This window comes from Hippocampus comes, unplaced genomic scaffold (genome assembly GCF_001891065.2).
Source record: "Hippocampus comes isolate QL1 unplaced genomic scaffold, H_comes_QL1_v1.1 scaffold161, whole genome shotgun sequence".
Lineage (NCBI taxonomy): Eukaryota > Metazoa > Chordata > Actinopteri > Syngnathiformes > Syngnathidae > Hippocampus > Hippocampus comes.
The window spans coordinates 751,857-771,395 of NW_017806067.1; the positions used below are offsets into that span (position 1 = coordinate 751,857).

The following is a 19,539-nucleotide window of genomic DNA, read 5'->3' on the forward strand; positions in this document are numbered from 1 at the left end:
CTTCCCTGCTGACCTTCTGACGCGCACAGCCTCCCAACTCAACTTCTGTTGAAATGCAAGCGGCTCATTGGCATTTCTGGATCATTTTGCAACACTTTGCAATCGTCTGCAACTCTTCCCGCCGTTGAATGTAACACGCCCCGAGTCAAGACCCGAGTGGAAGCTCCCTACCTTCCCTGCAGCTATTTAAAAACACTTGACTTATCCCTTCCCATAAGTGTAGCCCGGCGCTTCCCCAAAGCGAGCGGTCGCCTGCTGAGCAGGAGTTGCTTGTCTTCGCTTTTCCCTCCCCATCTTAATTTTAATTTTGCTGTATGGGCCCGGCAGGGATTGTGCTCCACTTTCTCCAAGCCCGTTCCTCTCCTGATTCTCATTCACTTTTATGATCTCTGCGCAGGACTCGCAGCCCCGCCCATAATTACCCCACGTACGTATAGACAGATATACTGTGATGACTGCCAATACCGAAGGACTATAAAAGAGATGCACATGAAAATTATGTGTGGCTCTATGTTACATCCCTGCATGAAAATCTCTTTTTTTTTTTTTTAATCTGAGCAAGATGGTTGATGGGAAAGCAAACATTTTTCAAAGTACTTCGGGATGGCCGCTCCAACCAAAACACACAAACGTGCAGTTAAAAGTGCCGCTAAATTAGGACACGGTCAACATATTTGGGGAATATATAGCAGTTTCCCACAAATTCATCCCTCTGCTTCCTAAATACACTCTCTCGGGTGCATGTTGTGTAAGCCTCCTAAAACCATCCAAGTGACTATTTTTATCAGCATCGTCATCTATCTGACCAGTCTCGCACACGTGCACGCACACACTGTCTGTTTGACGCTTGAACGTCAAGGTCACTGGTAGTGAGTCAGTGCAAGCTCAGTCAGACACACCCCAAAGAGTCAAGATCCTTTGTATGTTTTACCGTGGCGTCTCTCCAAGCGCCGAACCAAAGCACTGACTGGCTTTTGTTAATTGAAACGAAACGCTCATTTGCATACAAAGCGTATAAACTCAATCCTTTAATGTGCCGCTGACTTGGTCTTACGCTCCGAGACACTTTTTTTTTATTTTTTTTTTTTTTGTGTTTGTTTTGCCGTGTCTTGTTTGTGTTCCTTCCTGTTAGCCCCTTAGCAGATCATAAAAGTTTCATCTTATCTTAGAAGGACGAAGGTCTTGGATAAACTCTTGCGTTTTAATAATTCATATCCCCATGGAAACAATTCGCTCCAGTGGTGGGAATCATCTGCGTTACTGTGTAATTTGTGTTTTACGTGCTCGGCCAAGGAGGCCAATATTCACGTTGCTTGGAGAGGAAATTCCGAATGAAGCTCAGCGAACCCAATATTTTCTTTTTTTTTAAAAGAATGTTTATCCAAAGGAAACGAAACGAGCGTAGCCCCCGTGAATGACCAAGTCATGACTGCGATGAAGAGCACCGGAACAGGACACTAAATGAAGATTGCGTGCAATCTGATCTCCCTACGGAGGAGAGTCACGATTCCCCTTAATCAAGTCAAAAGGCATTTGAAATCATTCTGAGAAGTCCCTGCATGCTTACAGGGAAGGATTAGATTCACTATGCCTTTACTTAATCTTATCGGTTCAAGAACTAATCCATAGTATGGAGTCAAAAATCAATCTGCAGAAAATTATTGACACAGCCTTTTGTCTCCAAAGTTGCCCAAGCAAAGAAAGTTCACATGTCGGCAATAATGGTTCATTGACATATTTACACGCAGACCTAAATGAAGTCATTCGCTCCGGCGTGAAACTGCTTCTCAACCTTCCGTGTCTATGCGGCTAAGATGCGCGCAACCTCAATTTCCTGTCAGCGGTTCTCAACACATGCTGTCAGGACATGCGCGGCTCGCATGCACACAGCCCACTTAGTCACTGCAGTGAAACGGCTCCCGATTCCTTCGTTGGCTTCCTCGGGGGAGGCAATTTAGATTGCTGCAAAATGAAAAGTATGCAGTAAAACAGCAAAACAGGCGACACAGAAGAGCAATAAACTCTGCGGTGGAGGTGTCATGTTTGTTGTCTTAACGTCAATGGGTCATTTTCACTCTGCATGCAAAATGTTGGATTTTTAGCTACTGCTTGTGCCCACTAGTGGTGAAAAAAATACCGCGGCTTTCCAGTGAAGAAAATATCGACACATGGATCACAAAAATGCCGTGCTAAAACGGGGTCTTATTTGGTGCTTTTCTCCTCAGTACCCAGGTGGAAGGCGACGTCAAAGAGGAGATACTGCAGCCCCCCGAGCCTCACCCCGTGCCCCCCATACTGACCCCGTCGCCCCCCTCGGCTTTCCCCACCGTCACCAACGTCCGCCAGGACAATGACCGCTACCACCCCAAGCCTGTTATCCACGTCCTGGCCACCGCGCAGCAGAACGTCACTCGGGTGAATGACCCCATACAGAACCTGTTTATTTTTTTTTTCCTTGTTGGGGTCGCCTGCAACTGTTTTTTTTTCCCTTTTTTGTGTGTGTTTTTGGGGGCAATTTTGAAGCTGGGCTTGGTGCATGAGAATCTCCCGCAACTCAACTTTGTTTATGGAGCGCTTTCAAAGCAACCGCAGTTGTAGCAGCGCGTTGTCAATGAAACAAACATAAAACACGCCGTTTCAATGTAAATAGCAAACAACTTGTCTAAAACTGTTAGTTGATCCGTTGTCTCTTAAAATCAGCGTTTGTTTTCTTGGAACTGGTGCGTTTTTTTTTTTTCTTTTTCTTGCATTTGATTTTCAAAAACAAGGCCCAGCACCAAAATGTCCCAAGAGCCAGTGCGGCTCCGCAGCCAAGTGTGCATTTCTTATTTCACGTCATTTACATGTCATGACTTTGCGTGTTTCTTTCCAGAATGACGGCACAGAGAAGGAGAAGAACCTGTCAGAGGCAAGTCCCAAAACACAGACCAGTCCATCAGAACCCAAAGACCAAAACGTGCTCTGTCAAAAGCAGCAGATGTCCAACCTTGATCTCAATGAAAACTACAACAACAAACTATCTGCGGCAACAGCAAAGTCTGAATCGGGCCAAAGCTTGACTCCGTCCTTGCCCATATCCCCCGCGGCCGACTGCTGCGCGGCACCACGCATCGAGAGGAAGCTCAGCATTGAGATTAAAAAGGTGCCTTTGCAGGAAGGACCCCGTAGCTTCGACACTTCCTCCGCCATGGGAGTGGCGGCCGGAGCAGGCGGCGGCTCGGCCAACAGCGGGAGCATGCTGCAGAGATGCCACGCCTTCAAGGTCCGCTCCGGGCAGTCCCAGCTCACGTCCAGCTCCTCGCTGTCCGAGGATTCCGGCACAGAGGGCGGATGCGGGGAGAGCCAGGCGGACGGCGGCGTCCTCGCCAGACCGAACCACCTCCCGGTGAAGAGTGACGGCGGGGACAGAGCGGAACTGAAGGCCAGCCACGCGGCCTGGGCTCAGCCCTGCGGCAGCCCCGAAAAACCTTTCCCCAAAACCACCTCGTCCGATCGCGTGGCCCCGTCCTCCTCCTCCTCTTCGCACCTCTCGTCCTCCTCCTCATCCACTCCGGTTCGGACTGCGCTGAGCTTCACCAACCCGCTGCACTCGGACAACTCGGACGATGAGGGCGACGGGGAGATGTCGGCAGGCGGGGAGGGTTGTCGCACCAGTGTTTCCACGGCGACGGTGACGGCCCTTCACTTTGGAGATCACCAGCTGCTGCGGAAGGTGTCCCCCATGTCCATTGCGGGGCAGAGCTCCTCGTCGCCCGCTGCAGTCACAGCAAGTACGCCGATCACCTTTAGGCCGATTCACCTTTTTGTCTGCTTTTCCAAACGTGCTCAATCAAACTATTCACCATCAAGGCCTTGTCACGCTGCACTTGGCGAGACGCAGCGGGCCCCAGTGGCGTCAGAAGGGACGTCCAATTGAAGAGCGCTGACAGAAGTAGAGGGAAAAGTCCACTGCCTGGTTGGCCGCTATGCAAGGCCTATATTCCAAATATAGGCAAGGTTGTGCCGGGGCACCCTCGTGGCGGCGAACACCAAAAAAACCCAAGTGCAGTGTGAAAAGACCTCAAGTGTTGTCTAAACCAGGAGCTCTCAAAACTTTGGCGTCCAGGGTCCCTTTACAGGGAAGACGCTTGTCCTAGAGCCCACTCATAATCCTGATGCCAATTAAACGTAACTAAGATGAACAACTGGTCTCAACGCATCAGTGACCGATTAAAAAAGTACTTTCCGCGAACTTGAAAATCATGCAACGCTTGATGAATTAACTTAACCAAAGTGGCTTTCACTTCCTCGTGCAATTTTTTGAGTCGAATTGTGGGTTCATCTCTGAAACTGCCCTCATAATCCGCACACGCTTTCTGGGTCACTGAGGATTAGGCGGAGAAAAAAAAGGAGTGTGTTTCCGGTAACCCGACCCACCGAAAATTTCTACGTCGAAAAAAAAACTTTACGGTCGGCATTTTTTTTCAAACAACCCTCTACGTTTTTGTGTAGAGGGTTTACATCGGTGCAAACTCTCGCGATATTCACGTTGAGCGCGTGCGTCGTTTGCCCTGTTGTCTGTCAACAACATTGAATCATGGCGGCGGCCGTGATCTCCAACGACAGTTTAAACCGCGTTTTCTGTGTTACAGTCGCATGCTCGCACCGTAATGTTAAGAAAATAGCATCCATTGATATATCGAAAAAATTCAGCGAACTATTTGATGAACACCACGGGCCGAGTAAAAACCGAGGGGGGAGGCGGCGGCGCGCCCCGGCCCCCTCAGTCCGGAGCGGGGAGAAAACTAAATCGGTGGCGGCGGTGCCGGCCGCAGAGCGGCGGGATGGCGTTGCGGGCGTCGCGGGGCTAGGGGACGGTGTCGGGCGCGGGGTCGGCGTCAGTGACCTCTCCCCGCCGGTGCCATCGCAACCCGGCCGACCTCGGAACCTAACACCCAGCCGCCGGGTACCCAACTCTCGGGGGGGTTCAATGTCTCCTTGTTTTATGTTTTATGGTTATTTTGTTTAAATTTTTGATTGGGAAAAAAAAAAAACTTTGTCCGACCAACCGACCCTATGCTGAAATTTCATGTTACCGGAAACACACTATTTTATGTTTGGCCTTAGGCCATCTCAGAGCGCATGATCATGAGTAACATGCGTTTGCACACAGACTCAAAAGAAAGTGCTTGTATTGAACAGTGCGGGTTTTTTTAGTAACAAGATGATGTTTGCCCCGATGTGCCAGAAGTGCGTCTTGTGTGTGCATGTTGACTGGTGAAGGATCAACAGTGCATGTGAAACACGTTTGTGCACACGGGATTGCAGTGGTGTGATGCGATTTTGAAGCCGCCGAGGTGTCACCACGGAGAATCACAGAGTGCGTTGGACGCTTGGGAATGCTTTTGACACGCATTGAGCTTTTGTTGCCAGAGAACTTTTTAAATACTGTACGCCGAAGTCCCTGAGGGTGCATGATGTCGATCACTCTTCGATTGTATGCACTGGGGGAGATTTTGCTTCAGTGACCGCAAAGATTTTAGACATCATCCTCTCCTCAAGTAGTTCTCATACTTAAAGCCATCAAATGCAGATTTATTTCCGTGGCATTTCCCAAAGTGGTCCCTGGAGTGTTGTTTGTTGTTGTTTTATTTTGTTTTTCTTTTTTGCTTGGCTTTTCTGGAGCGTTGTTTCCATCATGGTTCATGGCGGGTTGCTAAGGATGCGCTTTTTTTGAATGGGTGGCGCTTTGCTAATCTCTGCTTTGTGAAGCACCGGCTGGTGGCTGCTTGTTTTCTCCACTGATTGCCTCTCAATCCGCCAATCAGTCCGTACAGATTGACTTTATTATTTTTTTCTCGTTTTGTAACGTTGCTTCTTATTTGACCTCTGACCCTTTTAACCCAGACAGCTGGGACAGTGACGACTCCCCTCCCCCTCTCCCAGAGAGGACCCCCGAGTCCTTCATACTGGCCACAGGTGCGTTTGCCTCGGTGCTCAACTAAAGAGGCCTCCCGGATGATGGCAGGACCTTCTTATGCACATGAGCTTTGAGAAAAAGATCTGTCATTGATTTCATGATTTGATGGGGTTGAGGTCAGGGTTCAGTCAAGTTCCTCCACACCACATTCATCCAAGCTGTGAGCGCTCTGCCTTCCCCATCACGTTTTTTTGGTAGGATGGGGCTTTTATACAACAGAGGGCGCTCTTGACACTTGCGCGCAGGGAATGTTGTCCAGACAACGCCTTTTGAAACGCACGGGTCGGGCACTCCATAGCAGGCATTGAGTCAGTGTGAATGAATTTGTTCCCGCAAGATTACGACATTTCAATGTGAGGAAGAGCACAGTTCCGATTTGAGCTGATGAATACCTTTTCAACGGCCTGTTTTCTCTCCGACAGACCCTCTGGACGTCAGGACGCCCGCCTCGGCCGAGGGCCGCGGTTCACACAAAGGTGAGGGCGCCGATTTCTGTGTCATGCGCGCGGGAACTGAAAACGCACTTGCAATCTGCTTGTCCTGTCCTGTGCGCGTTACGTCACCGCCCATTTTTCGCCTCGGCTGCTCACTTTGTACACACGCCAGCCAGTAAGAGGATTAAAACGGTGTTGACTTCCAGTTAATAAGTCACACAAATGCTCTTCAGTCAACCATCAAACAGTGGAACATTTATTGCAAAATGTTGGACCGGTGGGCAGAAAACTCGGAATTCAGAGCAAATATTTGCGAATACGAAACAAGTTTGCGTTGTGTGTGTTTACTCTTGTGCAGATTTGTCTGAATGTGTCCAAAAGACCTCTCCAGCTGATAGTCCGTCTCCAGGCACCAGAGCGGCCAACAGCAAGGCAGACCTGAGTGGGTAAGTCGGAATGCTGTAGGATGGAATTTTCAAAGCGCAACGACAATGACGCGCTCTTGCGTCATTTCAGTCGTTTGGTAGGCTTTATTTTAAATGAGGGAGATTTTAGGGCAAGCACAAATGCCGGCCTTATTTGTAGGTATTGGGTACTCGTGGAGGCAGCCGATGCCCGCCCACCAGTACTTAAGGACTGCTCGGCAGCCTCCTCTGGTTAATTACCATTGTGCCCCTCTCTGTCTCCAGGGTTCGATAACGCCACATTCCAGGCCCGCGACAACGCCCCCTGGAGTGGACAAGACGAAGCGCTCTGTCCACAACAGTGTCCTCCCTCCCGAGATGGACCAAGACCTCACCCGGGTGGTCCCAAACCGAGTTTATCAGATGCCACCCTGCCGGCTGTGCGTTTTTACAAGTCGGAGCTCCTCTCTTAGAGCAGCATTGTCCTCATTAGCTTGCTGAAGGCGGATGTTTCAAGGTGCTGACGCGGGATCCGTTCTGCTTATTCCCCGGTTAGTTTGAAGCCTAATATCCTTGACGTGAGAGCAAATCAGGACCGCCAGCTTCTCTCTGAGCTGGAGCCATTTCCTCTTTGACCAAATGGAAGCCCGTCTATCAGATGTTCTCCTTGAAACGAACACTGACCAGAGGGTGCCCTGCTACTGAATGAGCAACAATCTTCAAAGCGAAGCCAGATAATCTTTTAGTTTCACGCGATCGCGCCGACCCCCGTCGCTCTCCCCCCACTTTGTGTGTGCTGGTGCCGCTGCATTACTGAGGATGAGCGCAGAAACAAAAAGACGGGAGCGGACTCTTGCGTCTCCCCTCATTCGTGGTTTTGCGTGGGAACATGTCAGCTGCAGTACTTAACGACTCGAGTTCTACCATGACCTCTGTTTTGAACCGCAGTCCCAGAGTGATGTGGTTTGGTCCTACATTGTTACCTTCCTGCTCAGAGATGATAGAAGTAGCCACGTTTTCACCACACGGTACAGTTCCAACAGCCTGCAATGTGTTGCGCTCCATCCTTTGTGCAACACGCCACATTGGAAGGTTGCCAAAAAGTGCTATGGTCTAGACCCGACCGATTATTTCCGGGGCCCAACTCCTCATAATAACATTCGAAATGAATACAGCCGTACAACCTGGTGGAAAGATGATTTTTGAGGGTGGTGTGTGTGTCTGATGCGATATCAAGGAAGTCTTTTTCAAAGGACAAAGTGAAACTGCTCTCTTGTATATGCCGATTGAACCTCGTGGCTCAATCGGCAAATCTGGTTGCAGTCAACCTCGTGTCTCGAGTCTGTTATTTCAAAGCGGTCAGTCAGGACCAAACAACTACGCTTGAAGACTCAGGTTCTCAGTGCTGGGACCATGAGCCGACCTTAGTCTGTCTCCCCGACAGGACAGTCAACCGCAGCCCTCCTCAGCTTTTCACTTTCGAAACATGCATTGAGATTCTTTTTGGCTCTTAACTGCTTGCCTCATTTTTTTTTTTTTTTTTTTTGCTGTTGCCGCTTGTTTTCGGTTCTTCCTTTTCCTTCTCCCCCTGGGGGAGGCCCAGCAGGTTAACCACCACGCGACGCGAGTCCACGTTTATGGGAGCAAGCTCTTGTCAAAAACAACAACCTGTCATGTTGCTTATGCGATACTTGCGTGGGTAGACGACTGACACCAGAACATCCAAAGGGTCTCAAATCTGACCCGGCAAGGACTGGCGTTGTTTTCTCTTGACTTCTATGACAGTATCTACATTCTTTGTTTTTATAAAGATCAAAAACTGTACAGGTCGGTTGAGCTCTGTTTTATTCCAGATTTTCTTTGTTTAAACAGAAGATGTAAGAAAATCCGTGCAACCCTACCCAAAGTGTAAATTATTTTTTTGCTGCCCCATTTATTTTTTGTTTTTGGATATTTCAGGGTTTTTTTTTTTTTTATGATATGCTTTAAAAAAAAAAAGATTTTAATTGGCTGGCAGAAAAGCAGCCTGTTGGCCCTTTTCATATTGTAGCCACAAATGGGCTACGAATAAGATTGTAAGAATAATGTTAATGATGTTTTTAAATGTTATTTTTGTATGCACAAGTTGTTAGTTGCTTCATTCGATCACCAGGTCTATTCTACGTTGTTTGACTCGCACAATTCCCATCAGCCAGGTCCATGCAACGCAGGTCCCATTTTTGTCTCTTACCTCTCGTTCAACGCCGCTGCGTTTTATTTTTCTTGGCCTTTAGGTTTAGCCGCCAAGCAGTATGCACACTGTCCTCGATTTCAGAATGAGCCCACCTGTGCCTTTATGAGACAGCCTTCTCCCCCGACACCATCCACTATCGTCTTTTATTTGCTGCTGAAGCTCGTTTCATTTCTTCACCCCCCCCAACCCCCCTTTCTGACCCTCACCTTGTTGTCACCCAAAAAAAACCACACACAATGTTTGTATGTTGCAGAAATCAATCAGTAAAATGAACATTACAACAAGACGGTGACTCCATTTTTGTCCGGATGTGCAACTTGCGGACTTATTTGTGAAGCAGATGTTCATTTTGGGCTGTGCGATTGCATATTGCTGTTGGAATACATGAATAGGTCAAGCCTTGTTGACTTGGACACAGAAATAGAAACGTTAAGTGGCACGCAGTGGCCAAACAAGCCTTCCATTTGTTTTGCTCTTGTAAACTGATAATGTCATAACTTGCTGGAAATGTGTGTGCGTCAGGATCTCTCCAGCACTTTCACACACAGTGAATGCAAAAACTGTATAGTGTAAATTCATTCATTTTCCGAACCGCTTGATCCTCACTAGGGTCGCGGGGGGCACTGGAGCTGCCCTCGGGCAGTAGGCGGGGGACACCCTGAATCGGTTGCCAGCCAATCGCAGGGCACACAGAGACAAACAACCATTCACGCTCACATTCACACCGAGGGACAACTTAGTGTTCAATCAGCCTACCATGCATGTTTTTGGAATGTGGGAGGAAACCGGAGTACCCGGAGAAAACCCACGCAGGCCCGGGGAGAACATGCAAACTCCACACAGGGAGGCCGGAGCTGGAATTGAACCCGGTACCTCTGCACTGTGAAGTCGACGTGCTAACCACTGGACTACCGGGCCGCCCATATAGTGTAAATTATGCAAGGTTATTCTTTTAAGAACCAAGTGACCTCATTTTGCATACAATGCCTAAATGTATGCACTGTGTTATTCCAAGCATTTTTGTCTCCAGTGAACTTTGACTTCATCGCAACCACAGTTTGTGGCTCGCTTTAACACTGTAATCCTCCCACAATGCTCATTTCCTTGTTCCGCCGCCAATCGTCTCGCTTCCCGGCACGTTTGCCTCCTCCTGATATCCTCCTGATCCAGTCCTGAATCCAGTGAATCCAAGTCCAAACAAGGCCCAGACGGTTCACAAGATCCTGTACAACGATGTGTTTTTGGTGTCCTTTTGGGAAGATTGGATCAAAGAGGCAAGTGGATCCGCCTGATGGATGCATTTTCATTCCACAGACAGGTGCTTTCTACCGTCTGTTACCGATTTGTTGCTTTACTGTTGTACTGTACACGTTAGTTGTTCCATGTACAGCACTTTGTATGCAGCGATGGCTGTTTGAAAGTGCTCTATAAATACAGTTGAGTTGAGACAAAACGCACAGCATCGTCCACTCTTCTCAGAGTGTTTGCTTGGACCAGTTTGAGGTGGTGGAGTCGAGCAATTTGGTATTAATAGATATCCGATACCATCATACCGTCAACCTCGGCTAATAGCCGCCCTTATAAATGATTACGATTCCCCTTCCAAAGCAACAAAACCCCGTACGGTTTACTACGCATGCGCACATCATGCTTTTTCAAGCTGATGAAAAAAAAAATACGATTGAGGATTACTTTTGCTGGTTTGCCGTGACAATGGTAGCGCTCGACGACGGCATTGTCGTTGGCTACCAGCAGGTGAGACGATCTGGATTTGAACCAAAATCGTCTTTGTGAGATTGGCTCACAATTGTTTTTTTTCCCCCCGTATAAAAGTTGTAATACGCCGTACACGATTTGAATACGGGGAAAACGTACAAGTTGCAGTATGTGACTTCGACTACATTACTGCAATTGTTTGTGCTAAACATGTTAGCTGGCTCGACGACGCAGCAACTGATCGACGAACGTCGTCTTGGCGAAATGAGTTGATACAAATATCGAACATGATCCGCTTCAAACGGATGTCAGGTAACCTGTTGTTCTTACTCCGGCGAGGTACTCGTTCTCCAATAACGATCTGCGGAGGAAACAGTTTCCCACAGACGCCAGCAAACGCAATGACGCCACCATATTGCTGTCAGACGAAGAACGCGGAAGTATGCGTCATATCCGTTAAAAATCTTTCCCCTTTCCCGCTCAGTTTACGTCACATCCGCTAAACATCTGTCCCCTTCCCCCCCTCCGTTTATGTATGTAATGCATGGCATTTGTGTTCGCCTTTTTTGTTGAATAAGTTCTCAACTAAATACTAAACGCAAATTCTGCTATAGTCAAGACGTCGTTGGAAATGTATGTCAGAAGTGACGTTCCAGTTTCAGGCACAATTGACAGTATTTTTAAAGGGACTTGCAGGAACGACGGCGGAAGTGCTGCTTTAGCATAGCGCCAATTTTCCTCAACTAGGATGTTAAGTTTGGTAACGTTGCCACAATAGTTAAGCGGCTAAGGTAGTCTGGCGCACATCTGAATCGCAAGTGTACGTATCAGTTGTGATCGACCATTTGCAGGTAATTCGTGTGTGTCTATTCTGTGATTGAAACAAACTCCAAGAGTTGTGCTCGTGTTTCTAAAAATCGAAGGTGCCACCGCATGTCGTTCACGGCTCTCGTCTTTGTTGTGGCTTTCAGATATGGACGGCGATCTGGAAGATGGGGAGCTTTCTGGTTCCGAGTCAGAGTCTGAGATGAAAACTGCCACAGTGGCGCCGCCAGCCCGACCTTTGCAATATACAGCATTGAGGATCACACTCTCCACCTGCAACTGCCTGTAGAAACTTCGTTAGGCCGGCGTTTTTTGGACATGACACACAAAAAAAAAAACCAATACCAGAGATGTTGATGAAATGTATACAAGGTGTCAAAATTAATCGAATGATCGTGAATTTAGGAGAACTCCCCCGTTTTCAGCCATCTCAGAATGCAGCCATTTAGGGATTACACTGCCCTCTGCTATCGACTAGACATGACGTCAAAATGCACTAGGGCGCACATTGCGAACGTCACGTGATGAAAATGTTTGACTTGACTTCCACTTTAGGATAAAAGTGTGGTCATGGAACAAACTAATCTCATAACGGTGTAGTTTTAAATTACAGGATTCTGAATCCACTGGGCAGATTAAATTAACCTGGCAACACAGGGGGCTGAAATCTGATTTGATGAAAAATCTAACTTCAACAAATGCACACAGAAAGCAGCGCAGTCAAGAGAAACGTGTGGAAATGAAGGAGTTTTGAATTAATGTATACAATTTCATGGAGAAATTATTCGAATTTAGTTCTTATTAACGACTGAGTATTGCAGAGTACGTCTTGTCATCTGCATCGAAAACCGGTCCCCGGACCTGTCAATCAAATGGAGTTAAGCCCCGCCCCCGCCAGCCTGCACGTCTCGCGCCAGTCGAGCGAGGCGAGTAAATAGCGAGAGAAGCCTCAAGATGGCGGACTCGCCGAGCTCCATCCGCCTCAGCACCGGAGCCGCGGCGGCCGTCACCAAGCCCTCGGAGGCGAAGGGAGCCCCCGAAAATCGCCCGCAGTCTTCCCGGGACTTCAACCCGCCGCCGCCCAAGAAGCTCAGAGTGGAGGAGAGGAGCGTCAAACCAAAGAAAGTCGTCCGGGATGGAGGGCTTCTGGGAGGCAACTGCCGCGGGAAAGAGAAACTCCAGCAGCCGACGAAGCAGCTCGGTCTCGCGGCCGGTTTGTGGAGCCTCAGCCCGGCCAACGCGACCGCCGCTTTGGTCCACACAATCGGCGGAAGCCAAGCAGCCGTCGCCACTGGGCACAAAATCCTGAAGCCGAGTGATTTTTTCCTCCACAAGGCGCCCAAAAGCAAGAAGCCGAGCAAGGATAAACAGCGCGAGAAGGGAGACGTGAAAAATAAACTATTCGTGACGCCCGCTAACTACGACATGAGCACATTCAACCACATTTCTCCAGTGAAGAGACAAAATGGGGATGTCACGTTGACACCAAAAGGTAGGCCACCGTCTCTTTGACACTCACATTCACTCAGCGCAATTCGATTAAGTTAACTGCTATTTGGCAAAGTGGTACATTTGGCCACTTCTCGAACATGTGCCCTCCCCCTGAACGAGAGTGTTCACTAGTCTGCCTTCTAATCCGTCTGGACAGTCCCGTTTCGGACGTTTTTTAACCCGTGAGACTGGCTGAGCTGGAACACAAGGGGGTGTTTACACCACAAAGCCCCCCCACCCCCCGGGCTTAGTCGACGTTTCCGCGGGTCTAATGGCTGCCAGTTCTCGCTTACCCGCCGCTGAACCCTCGAAGTGGTGGTCACGTAGCGAACGTAGTTCCGAAAAAAAAACAAACCAACTTTGCCGTGTGTGGTTTGGTTCAATCCCCGCAGGGGTATTTTACGTCGAATTGTGGGTTGATTGTCGGCGGAGGTTGTGTATGAAATGTACACGCTGCTGTCATTCCACTGTGACAGGCGCCCGCCATTATGGAGCAAGTGTTGTTTTGGTGGAGCACCACGCCCCCCTCCGCTCCATTCATGCGCGTTACTTTGGACACGTTTTATTTCACAACCTTGTCAATTGTAAAGATGCTTCAACAGTAAGTTCAACGAATGTCGTTTAGTCTCACCAATAGTAGAAGCGTGACAAAGCTGCAATTTAGTGGCAAATCCTCTCCCATTTAGTCTCAAAGTCCGACAGGGGGCCATTTGCAGACCACTGCATGCGTATGATTATCCCGCCCTATTTTCAAAATAAACGAATCAAACGCAAGCTACAAATGTTAATAACTTTAATCATATTAAAACTCCCTGATTAAACGTATCTCCTATTGGGTGAAATAGGTAACCAGGTGCTGTATCCAAAAGGGACCGAGCCAATGGTGAGTTATGTACAACCAGTGCAGGGTCTGACATTATTGGTGGCTCGATGGACCAATTTTTTAATTAATCATTTATCATTGCCCCCCCCCCCCCACTGTGCACTGTGAAATATAAAAACTATGAGCAGCCCGATTATCAGCGCCGACCTTCTCCATTTTGTATCGCAACCAGCACACATTCAAATTAACTGCTGCTGTACTTGGTGAAACATCATGACAGGCTAGTCGGGGGCTATGTGAGTGTTGCTGCGCGAATGATGTCAGCCTTTTCCAGTTGGTTACTTGAAGAGGTCGCGCCGTGAACAGCGATGACAGCTGTCCAGAGACCTTATGTGGACGCAAGTGTCACCGCGCGCAAGATCTGTCATTTGCCTTTAATTTTAGCTTTAGCCTAACTTAAACATTTATTGCTCGTCTTTGTTACCTTGACAAAAATGATGGAATGTTGACGGACAAAAAAAAAAAATCACAAATTGATATCTTTCCCCTCGCAAAATTGTGAGCCATACTATGTTGTTTATGTTCATCCTCCGGTGTTCCTTTCGTCTTCCCGTTTGACACGGTGGAATGATGGCAACCTGCTCCACACGCTCTACTATTACTCCGTTCTGCATGTTGACCTAACCCATATCTATTCCCGTGCAAGGCGAGGAGCGTTTTCCTTGCCAAACCTGCTCCTCCTCGAAGAAAACACGCCTTTTTAAGTTGTCAGTCTTGCTGTGAGCGACGGCGCAATAACATCTACCTGCTCATTCATGAGTATGACCTTATGTTGCCTCGGGGCTCAAGTAGTGTAATCGACCCATATTTGCTTCAGCGCGCACACACTCGAAGGTCTTGCATATTATCCTGGCACGTCCGTCACGTTAATCTTGACCACTGAGCTCAATAAGCCTTCCTTTGTAGTCACTTGACAAACCAGCTCAATGGATGTTTTCGAGCGTGTTGCCGGGAAGCTTATGACAGTGTCATTTTGGGGGGGGGGGGGGGTTGCACTTTTGGTATATGTGTTCGCGCAGTTTTGCAAAAGGGCCCACCAAAATGTAAAGTACTTTTTTAGAATGGAAGGAGCGTTATGCCGCAATTAAAAAGAGGTCGTCATTCCACCTCTACTCCTCTTGCTCCTTTAAGCCTTCTTTTCAAGGACCCCCCTACCCCCCACCCCCCTGAAAGCGTTTTTCCACTTTGATGGAGCGAGCGGCGCCCGCAACCCCGCCGTGTTCGCTTTCACACTCCCCACGTCCGCACTCTCAATGAGGAGTCTCGGGCCAAAGAAATACCGCGTCGTCTTTTCTTTTTTGCTAAGAAGCTAGACTCAAGTGAGTTCAAAGCAAAGGATTCTGGTTCAATGCTGCTGGAATAAAATGAGTCGATGTTACAGTTTCCTTAGAAATTGCATCGAGTGCTGATTAACGTCCATAATACATTTTTGTAACCGTGTTCAGATATCATAGGAAACCTGAAGTGCTATGATCTATAACTTCATACATCATAGCGCCCCTGTCTTTAATCTTGTGCGCAAGGGAATGAGACGGCTTGTAACGTGACGAGAAGCGTAAAAAAATGTATTTTGTTTTGTTTTTTGTAGCTTCAGAGCTCCTCAACAAGGACAAGACTAAAGATCGGGAGCGAGGGGAACGTGAGGAGAAGAAGAAGCACAAAGTGATGAATGACATGAAGCGGGAAAATGGCGAGGTCAAGCAGCCCGTGAAAGGTACATCAAGATTCCATTTTTATTTTTGCGTGTGTGTGTAATTTGTTAGCGCCAAAAATACTGAACCAATTGACACAAACGGGGCATTTGAAGGTCTTTCATACATTCGCAGCCAGTGGCTGGACATCAAATTAACTATAGATCATTCTGTCCTTGTGGGGCTCGTTTTGTTTTATCCCCTCCGGAGGAGGAGGACATACGCTAGATGATTCAAAACAAAACAAAACAAATATTAGTGTGCATTAAATTGCCCTGTAGAGGCAGCTCGGTATTTTCCAGTGATATGAGCGTAGGCGAAGCGGATTTGATGTATCTGTGTGCAGGAGCCTGAGCGAGTGTTTATTTTTTCCAAGTCCTCAAATGTTAGGAGCGGAAAGAAGAAATCTGATCAATTTAAGAATACAGCTGAGGCACAGCCCGAGGAAAAAGGCGAAAGGAAATCAATAAGTGGCGAGCGGCCACTTTTGACGACCGTCAAAGCTATTTGTTAGCCTGTTTGTGTGTGGGAACTTGTCTCAAAGCAAAAAACAGATTGCCGCTGTTGAAAGTCATCTTGTGGCTACACTTTAGCACTTGGATTTGGTGACATTTTAGCAGCCGGCACTCTCAAGGTTCATCCTCACCGTCTGTCCCCGTTCGTCCAAAAGGGGCACTCCATGATTCACAGTAGCTCTACATATTCAAAATTTATTTTTTTGTCTTGTGTTTGGCTCACTAGGGCTGAATGATTTTTTTCTCACTATTGTAATTTCAATTTAATATGTGATTACAAAAAAAAAAAAAAAAATTCCGGGTCCTTTTTGTCACAAACACAAGCAATACTTTCATCTCGATTATAATAATCTCTGATTTATTCGACATAAATATTTTTACTTTCATCGGTTAGGTGTACGCCAAAATAAGGTATCATTTGTTTCCCGATATTCTCTTTGGCTCATGTGGGGCTTTATGATACTTTTGGGATGAAAGTGTATCTATTTGCAGAAAGGGGAATTGGGGGAGGGACGGTGTATGTGTGTGTGTCTGTGTGGGCTAAAGAGCATTTGGATTAGTAGCTTGTGTGCAAATACTCGCTCTGTTGCTTCCTTTATTGTTCCCTCACAGACACACAGTATCACAGTCTGCGCTCAGCCCGTCTCATTCCCGCGTTATGTGCCATCAAAGAACGTGCCCGGGGTACAAACGAGACGGCGCGAGATGTAATCCGTCGCTTTAAAATTGTGCTGATGCAGCAACACATCCATCCCGGCTTGCTGTTCATTTACACTACCTGTCCATTTTGGCTGCGCGCTTTCCCACAGATGTGTGTCATCAGCCTCCTATCATGACTCCGAACTCTCCGATTTATTGTACACAAACGTTTTGGTCTTGAACCATGAATTCGTCTGAAAGACAGTTTAGTTTATTGATCGGCTCCAATTAGAGTTCGGCGACATTTTGGTTAGCGGTCTTGTAACCATTCGCTATTACAGGCTTTTTGCGATTTTTAAAAATTGCGCTCTGCTGCATTGCAATGTCAACTTGGATTTGACGTCCATTTTTTTTTTTTTTTATTAAAGTTCTCGTCAACCACAAACATGACAACAGAAGTAACAGTCAATGAAGCTCCACTGGGAGTGACTGACGCGACGGCGCACGGTGCTAGCAAACATTTTTACAGTTGACTGATTTCTTCCCCTCGCAGATGGAGGCGTCCAAGCCAAGATCAACACGGAGCTGCAAATCAAAAAAGTCAAGAAGAAAAAGAAGAAGAAACACAAAGAGGGGGAGAAGCACAAGCGAGTGAAAATGTACCACCGCTCGTGCCAAACCATTTGCGCCGGCCTGGTTCTCCTCCCCTCTCCCCCGCCTCAGCGCGCCAATTCCTCCTCCACCGACCCTGCCCAGGACGCCGCCGTGTCTCCGTTTAAATTGCCGCTGCCCGTTTACCCTTGGCCCAACAACAAAAGCGCCCACCTCCACCCGTCTTATGTGAACTCCTCTCCGCACACGGGCCCGCCACCTTCCCCAAACAAACACTCGTCGCGCTACACCCACCCTGGCCTTTCGGGCCTGGAGTTTGCCCCTTACATCCACATCGAGACTCAGCCAAATGGCGGGGCTCTGGTGGCCCACGCCTACGCCTCGCAGCTGGCCTCGCTCTCCCCGAGCCAGAGGCAGAGGTTCGCCCAGGAGTTTGTCACCCTGGCGTTCAGCGAGGACTCGTCGCAGGTACCAGCAAACTGATCCGCTGTTTGACTAGACAAATAGTTTTAGTATTAGTTTTTTTTTTTGTTTTTTTTTTAAATATATGGCGTATTCGCGTGCAAGATTAAAAAAAAAACGTCACTAAGTATTGTGTCAACTACAATTCTCAAACAAGTGACCTTGGTTCTTCATTAGCTACGCATGTGCAGCCACAGCAAAATAAATATGGCTTCAGTTCGTATAATCTGATTTATTTATTTTTTGATTGTGTCTGTTAAAAAATACATTGGAAGAGGACCTTTAAAAACAAATGGCAATAAATCACAATTGTAATATAAAAGGGGTGGGGGGGGGTGGTGAACACAATAGAATTATTTTTCCAAAACATTTCAGCCCTACTTTAAATATCGAATTCATTTGATCATTCTTGCATCCTAGGCTGCACATTACGTCATGGGCATCGTCCACGGAGAAGTCTCCTACATGCCGGACTTCCTGGATTACTTCTCCACTAAGTTCTCATCGGCGCCGGTCAAAATGGAGATCCTGGGAAAGAAGGACATCGAAACCACCACCATGGCTCATTTCTACTCTCAGGTAAGGTCCTCACGAGGGCGCCATCCATACGGAGTGTGTGGGTGGCTGTGATGCTGACAGTTAAGAGCAGATTTCACACTTGATTTGTTGATATTGTTGATCAAATTGTGTTACAACCCAACAGATGCTCGTGTGTTTCTCATAATAATGACCGAGGTCAGCATTCAGCCATAAAAGACACCCTGCAGTCGAAGCTGCCTTAATTGGCATTTCTTCATGATGTTGTTGTTGTTCAAATTGTGTTACAACCCAACAGATGCTCGCGTGTTTCTCATAATAATGACCGAGGTCAGCATTCAGCCATAAAAGACACCCTGCAGTCGAAGCTGCCTTAATTGGCATTTCTTCACTCGGGCAGACTTGCTAGTTTGCGTTTAAAGTCGCACCGCTTTGAGAGAGAGCGCTTAGTCTCCCATCGCCTCGCTCCACGAGCCCCTTATAGCTGCGCTAATGACCACGCTGACCACCCGCTCAGAGCATCTGCTTCCATCTGTGTCACATTAGACTGCTTTTGCCATTCATGCTAATGTCCCAGCGCTCAAACGTCATGAAAGCCGAAGCGACAATGGAGGCAACTGCTCCTCATCCCCCCCAGCAATATAAAAGGGACTATACTGTCTGTTGTTTGTCAGTGAGCACAGCATGCATGTGTGTGTGATGAGTACGACGAGGCACACAGCAGTTTGTGCTGTGTTTCACTGGCTGTTTGTTTTTTTAATTACTCACGTTGTAGTATTTGCTTCTAGCAGTGTTGCCAATCGGCTCGTTTCTCAAGGTATGGCATCCGGTGGGTTCAGAATAAGTTAAACAGCTGTTAGTGCTGTGGGTTTAAGAGCGGCATCAAGGCCATTTTTCTCGGCAGTGACCTTGGGGGAAGTCGACGCAGTCTGCCCACAGATAGGAGCGTGCACGCTGATGAATACAGCCGGGGCCAGGTGTGCACTCTCGCATGCATCTTCTTGAGCGCTCCCGCGGCGGTATTCTGATTCATATTGCCTTTGTGGAATAGGAAATTGTGTTTCGACTGTGGATTCTCAGCCTTTTCTGTTTCTGTTCTGATTAGCCGGTGCTACAGTAGCCAGTCCTCATGCCTACG

General features: G+C 47.7%; 2 protein-coding genes across 8 annotated transcripts in view; both read left to right on the plus strand.

The window, feature by feature from the left end:
* The window catches only part of LOC109530085 (tyrosine-protein phosphatase non-receptor type 12-like), a 39,964-nt gene extending 30,648 nt beyond the window's left edge, over positions 1 to 9,316 (plus strand). For 4 of the 7 annotated variants that reach the window (XM_019893640.1, XM_019893641.1, XM_019893639.1 and 1 more), the window contains 6 exons: positions 2,226 to 2,415; positions 2,873 to 3,770; positions 5,887 to 5,958; positions 6,382 to 6,435; positions 6,752 to 6,839; positions 7,083 to 9,316. In XM_019893640.1, the coding sequence (XP_019749199.1) occupies positions 2,226 to 2,415; positions 2,873 to 3,770; positions 5,887 to 5,958; positions 6,382 to 6,435; positions 6,752 to 6,839; positions 7,083 to 7,092 (1,312 nt within the window). In that variant the 3' untranslated portion in view covers positions 7,093 to 9,316. The remainder of the gene's footprint in view (positions 1 to 2,225; positions 2,416 to 2,872; positions 3,771 to 5,886; positions 5,959 to 6,381; positions 6,436 to 6,751; positions 6,840 to 7,082) is intronic. The other 3 variants (XM_019893644.1, XM_019893642.1, XM_019893643.1) reach the window with 3 other exon arrangements.
* A 2,833-nt stretch (positions 9,317 to 12,149) lies between these two features.
* LOC109530062 (round spermatid basic protein 1-like) overlaps positions 12,150 to 19,539 on the plus strand; it is a 12,211-nt gene continuing 4,821 nt past the window's right edge. The window contains exons 1-5 of the mRNA XM_019893582.1: positions 12,150 to 13,063; positions 15,534 to 15,659; positions 17,344 to 17,870; positions 18,285 to 18,448; positions 18,600 to 18,614. Coding sequence (XP_019749141.1) covers positions 12,526 to 13,063; positions 15,534 to 15,659; positions 17,344 to 17,870; positions 18,285 to 18,448; positions 18,600 to 18,614 — 1,370 coding nt within the window. The 5' untranslated portion in view covers positions 12,150 to 12,525. The remainder of the gene's footprint in view (positions 13,064 to 15,533; positions 15,660 to 17,343; positions 17,871 to 18,284; positions 18,449 to 18,599; positions 18,615 to 19,539) is intronic.